Below are 5,683 nucleotides of genomic sequence, written 5' to 3'. Positions count from 1 at the left end.
CCTGACATGCAGTAGGGTTCGAGGAAGTAAGAGTGGGGAGCTCTGGGCAAGTGCCCTCTGTCTGTGAAGTGAGACCTGGAACGGAACCTCTCTTCTACCACTACTGGCTGTTTGCTCAGGGGCAGGTCATCAAGCCCCTGCAGGCCTCCGTTTGCTAAACTTTAAAATAGGACCTCTTTGGGGGGAAGTTATTGAAGATTACGTGAGACAATGCCAGGAAGTATCTAACAAAGGACCCGGGACGAGTTTATTACTATTATTACCGATTTGCTCAGTGAATGCCTGTACCTGCGGCTCAGCCGGCAGCCCGGCTCTGCTTTCTCAAACGCAGTTCTGAAGCGCCGCAAGCTGAAAGAAGGACACAGGCGGGATCAGCGCACTCTCTTTAATGAGAAGGGGATCCCCATTTCTTACAGCAACAGGTAAAAACATAAATACGGGTGGGTGGGCAGCGGCAAGGCAGCAAGGGCCCGGGCGCCGGGCCCAGGCTCGAAGAAAGGTGCACCCGGGCTCCTGGGCCCAACTGGCCCATGTTTAGCCGGTTGGGGGTGCCCGTGAGCGTTTGGAGGGCACTCGGGGGGCGACGGCTAAGGCACCAGGCTGCGGGATCAATCGCCGCAAGCTCTGTAAACGCGGCCACAAACTCTCCCGCGCTTGGGGACAAAGGCGCCTGGGACGGAAAGAGCTCCGAGGCCCCTGCGGGAGTGAATGTGAGATCCAAGGGACGTGGAGACACGTCAGGGGCCCTCCCTCCCCCGAGGCTCAGTGTCCCTCTCTAGAGCTGGGATCGGTGGCGGCGCCCCAGGTAGGGCCCTTCCCTACCAGGCTCGGATACCGTGCAGCGTGGACACTCCCGAGTTGCCCTGCGGGATCCCGGAGCTCTGCACCGCGTTCAAGTCCCCGACGCCAAAGTTCACGAAGTTGTTGTTGGTGGCGGCCGTAGCCGACTGCGCCGGGGGCGGACCGGCCGGGTAAGCAGCGGCGCAGCTGTAGCCAGGGTTGCAGGCCGCGCTGCCGTAACCCGGGTAGGCGGGGTAGGCGTTGTAGCCGTAGGCATTGAGGCCCACACCGTACGCTGGCGCGTAGGGCGCCGAGTCCCCTAGGCAGGGCTTGCCGTCGCGCACTAGCACTGGCACCGCGATCCTGCGGGCCGGCGGCGGCGGCGGCGGGGGCAGCCCCACCAGCTCCAGAGTCTGGTCCTGCCGCTGCCGCTTGCACTTGTAGCGCCGGTTCTGGAACCAGATCTTAACCTGCGTGGACGTGAGCTTCAGCACGCTGGCCAGCTGGTCGCGCTCAGGCGCCGACAGGTACCGCTGCTGCTTGAAGCGCCTCTCCAGCTCGTAGACCTGCGCCTGCGAGAAGAGCACGCGCGGCTTCCTCCGCCGTCGCGCCCGGGGTCGCTCCGCGCCGTCGGCCTCCGGCTTCTCCAGCTCCACCGCCTTCTGCAGTGAGCACAGCTCTGCGGGGAAACAGAGGGGCAGAGGGACGCTCGGTCAGGTCAGAGCCGCCCGATCCGCGGAGCGCCTGGCGGGTAATTAGCCCTAGTGGGTGTCATCCCGTGCTGCCTGGAGCGCCCAGCTGGGCGCCACGGACAGCTCTGTTTCCAACCTGCAGTCAATTAGCATTTGTTGAATGCTTACTATACGCCAAGCATGGCTCTAGGCATGTAGAACCTAACACAAGGGAGGTCCGTGCCCTCGGGGAGTTCAGATTCTGGTGTGGGAGATGGGCAGTGATTTAAGATTTCAGGCTGCAAAGAAAATAAAACCGGATGATGCCCGGGGGTGAATTAAATTAGGGCTACAGTGGTTTGAGAATTTAAATGAAGGGAGACCAAGGCCTCTCTCCAGGATCAGTCACACTGTCTCAAAATTATGGAACGCTGAAGAAACACAAGGTGTTGGTTTGCTGATCGAAGACTCCCGCGCAGCCGCCACGGGGTTTGTTCAGCGCCCAAGAAGCCGCGGGTGGGCAGGCAGCCTCGGATCCTGCCCTGCCCGCCTACTCGAGTTGGATTCGAATTGGTAGCGGTCAATTGAATTGACCCGCCGGCAGCTGTCCCCAGGCCTTCCCTCTGCTCCTAGACAAACATTTCTAGGCTAGAAAGATCTCTTCTGGGTTCACGGCGGCCCTTCGCCCAGCGCACCCTGCCACCTCGGATTCGCGCGGACCCTGTGTTGGGACAAGGTCTTCCCAACGTGCCCATTCTGCGGCCCCGCACGCCTCTCCCCTCTCCCCAACCCGGGGCTGGCTTGTGCGACGATCCCATCACCTTCTGCGGTCCTCTCCTCCATTGCCTCTAGACTTGAGTCGCGCAGCATTTTCTATTTTCCAGAAGAGAACCCCTCGACCCTGGTAGCGTCTAATCAGCTGCTAATCAGTTCCCAAGAGTCCGAAGTATCTCGTTTTTAAATCAAGGCCTTTGTGCCCACAGATTCCACTGTCCTGGCACAAAGGAGGAAAAGCCCCAGAAACCCGGGTTGCGGGTGGGATAGAGAAGGTCCTGGACCCTTCTCCAGTTGTGAGCAAAAGCTTGTCTGGCATGTGGCATTTTAACTTCTGTTTAGCTGCTTTCGGCAGATCCTGAAAAAGACCCTTAAATCCAAAAGGGATTTTTTAAAAACCCCAAAACCCTGATATAGAGAATATCTCGTTATCTGTTATACTACAAACCGATCGCTAACTTCGTTGAGCAAGGCTGCTGCCTCCTGGGGCTTTGTTAGGCCAAATAAAAAATTGTATTTCTCTTGTTTCTGATCGTCTCAATCCAGCATTTCTTCTAAACCTCCGATTGGACGCGGGGCTCAGGGGCCCTGACTACGACCTCGCTTCTCACACTCGGAGCCCCCTGTGTTCGGCCCTCCGCCCAGGCACTCGCGTCTCCTCCACCCAGGCCAGAATTTCTCGGCGGCGGTTGGGGACACAAAAGCGACCCCAGGAGGGAGAAGGGGCTTGTGTTTCCTCCTCACCTTTCTTATCAGCTCGAGGGTCCTTGGCGGGGTCGGGGTCGCCATAGGCACGCGGATAGAAGGCGGGGGCGCCTGGGAAGGCAGGAGCACACTTGGCGGGCGAGGGCGCGGGGCCCAGCTCGGCGCGTAGCTCCGGCAGGGCGGGCGCGGCGGCCTCCGGCCCCGCGTAGGCCTCGGGCTTGAAGGCGGCCAGCATGCAGGAGGCGGGCGCCAGCGTGGCCTCCAGGCGCGCCGAGAGCTCCCCGGCAGCCAGGCTGCGCTGCTGCTGCTCCAGGTTCAGGATGTCTTTGACCGAGAACGGCGTGGGCGTGAGCGCAGGGCTGGGGAACATGGTGGCAGCGCGCGTCTCACAGCGCCAGGTGGGCGGCAGAGAGCAGCGCTGCCCACGGCCTTTGGCAGCCTCCCTGCATGGTGCCCGCCGCCCGCCCGCGCACCCGCCTTCCAGCTCGGGTTGTGGCCAGGCGGCAGGTAGTGCGGAGCACAAGGGGCAGCAGAGGCGGGACCAGGCCAGAGGAGGGGGACTCAGCCTGCCATTGGGCCAGGGGCCCCGATGACAGGAGCGATGAGCAGTTTCGTGTCACCTAATATAGTCATAGGGCTCAAAAAAAAAAAAAAAATCCTGTTCAGCTTTTTAAAGGGGCCGCGAGGCATTTGGAAGGCTCTCCCATTGCTCCTGCAGCCTGACATTTCTCCATAGTACTAGCCTGAAAACCCCATCGAAGAGCATACCCGGGAAAGGACCTGATTCTTCTCCAAATCTGGCCTCTGGGTGGATCTGGGATTTGAAGAAATTTTCCTCAGCACCTAAAGCAGAATGGGAGAGTGAAGGATTGGTGTGGGATCTGGAGGAGGGGAGTCACTTCCAGGAGTCTTAAAGGCTTTTTTATGCAAGGAAGAGTTTGTATAAGAAGAGAAGCATGGGGGAGAAGGTTTGCTTTGGGGTGATGACAGGAGGGGGAGATTCTGGACAATTTTGGGGTCCTGTTTGGCTTGACTTACAGGGCCAGTCCTGCCCCGGTAGTCCCCCTTTCCCCAGCAGCCCAGTCCCTGGGGGCAAGGTGGGTGGTTATGGGGTGGTGGGTGGCCACCTTCTATAATAGTAGTGCAAGTTATACACACACACACACACTCCAGGGGGCGTCAGTCACTATCAATCTCCTCTTAAAGAAATGACCCTCCCCTTAATAATGAAACAAATCCAGAATCCCACCCAGTAAGCTCAGCTTCCTAGAAGAGATCTGTCTTCTAGGGCATCCTGGCTTCCAGCCGCTTAGTTGATCCTTTTTTGGGACCCACCATTCCTGCCTCTCACTTGCCCTTGCCCCTTTGCCTAGTAGCAAGGCTTCCAGGCCTCTGTGGCCCCAGGCCCACTGGCGTGGCCCAGGTTTAGCTCTCAGGCAGGTGGGGCTCCCTGGAGCCCAGCCTGGCCCGATTTCTCAGAGGTCTCTGGGCTGGGTCCTAGTTGGGAACCTGGTGGCAGCTGATCCAGGTGCTCCGGGGAAGGGCAAGGCCAACCGGGTGTTAATTTTTAGCCCTGGGGTCAGTAAGGTAGGGAATCTCCTGTCAGACAAATGGAGCTGCGGGGCAGATCCTGTGCTGATCCCCCTCACCCCTCTGGATCCCTTGGGAGATCTGATGACAGCTTGGGCCATCCCCTCTCCCCCAGAACACTGCAGAGAGGCAGTTTATTTTGTGTAGTTTCAGGATCCAGGCAGGTAGAATGGCCCCCAGGTTAAGGTCGCCTCCTTACTCTATACCTGGGGTTGGCAAGGCTTGTCAGGGGAAAAGCTTCGATTTTCACAAGCCACGACCCAGGTTTGTGATGGGAAGGTGCAGGTGGGGCTCGGGTCCTTGCTAAGAATGGAGACTTGGACGGCTCGGTTCTTAGTGGAAGATGAGTTGGGGACTAGGGAAGAATTGCTTGGACTAGAAGAAAGGTGCGCCGGGAGCGGGGGGGGGGGGGGCAAAGGCAAGCCAAGGCCGCAGCTCACAGCCCGCAACTCTGTAATTCGCGCTCAAAGTGCCAAGGAAAAGCACACAGTAGAGGGACACGGTGGTGTCTGTCCTGAACATGGACCTTTGGGTGCTCAGGCGGGACTACGAGCCTTCCGGCAGCGCCGCCGGGAAGGATGCAACCCGAGTAAGCACGGGCCTAACACTAGGACCTCTACAGCGGCTCATCAAATCCATACTTCTAGGACCTGTGGCCTCCGGGCTAGGGCGATGGAGTGTGGACCACTGCGCGGCTCTCCCGGAGGCTCAGAGCACTCAGACCCCGACTGCTGGAGCCAGGCGCCAGCACCAGGCCTGGGCCTTCGCCACGGAATCTCGCTTCGAATTTTCTAGCCAGGGTCTATGCGCAGTTCTGGAATTGTTAGCTGGGTTTGTGGAGAGCTGCCTTTTTCAAATGTGCGTGTATGGGGGGGGGGCGGGGGGTGGAGCTCTCAAGCCCTAGGAACCCTTCTCATCTACCCACCTCCTAAACCTCCAATTCGAGAATTCGCGTTCTCCCACGACGGACCTGCAGATCAGTGGCCTCTCTTCCTCCCTTCCTCCCCATGCTTTTGGACAATGTTAGTTATTGCCTTCAACTACCCAGGCTTGGGGGCCTAGCTCGCCTTTGAAGATTTTGGGGGGGAGTGGGAAAGGATGCCTATCGCCTAGGCGGTGACGTCTGGCAAACGAGCCACATCCGATTCAATTAAATGTCTCAT

The 5,683-nt window shown here is 58.9% G+C and overlaps 1 protein-coding gene across 1 annotated transcript; it reads right to left on the bottom strand.

Annotated features, from left to right (window-relative positions):
* Nucleotides 1-371: 371 nt before the first annotated feature.
* Nucleotides 372-3,769, bottom strand: NKX2-5 (NK2 homeobox 5). The gene is made up of 2 exons (XM_045792153.2): nt 2,970-3,769; nt 372-1,459 (listed from the first exon to the last, which is right to left on the bottom strand). Exons 1-2 carry the CDS (start codon nt 3,298-3,300, stop codon nt 819-821), a joined length of 972 nt encoding a protein of 323 aa, XP_045648109.1. The 5' UTR covers nt 3,301-3,769; the 3' UTR covers nt 372-818.
* Nucleotides 3,770-5,683: the final 1,914 nt, after the last annotated feature.

The sequence above is a fragment of the Ursus americanus genome, chromosome 15 (genome assembly GCF_024610735.1).
Source record: "Ursus americanus isolate L20-20 chromosome 15, mUrsAme1.1.p, whole genome shotgun sequence".
NCBI lineage: Eukaryota > Metazoa > Chordata > Mammalia > Carnivora > Ursidae > Ursus > Ursus americanus.
Note: the sequence above shows the minus strand (reverse complement) of the source record. Positions and strands in the feature narration are given on the sequence as shown.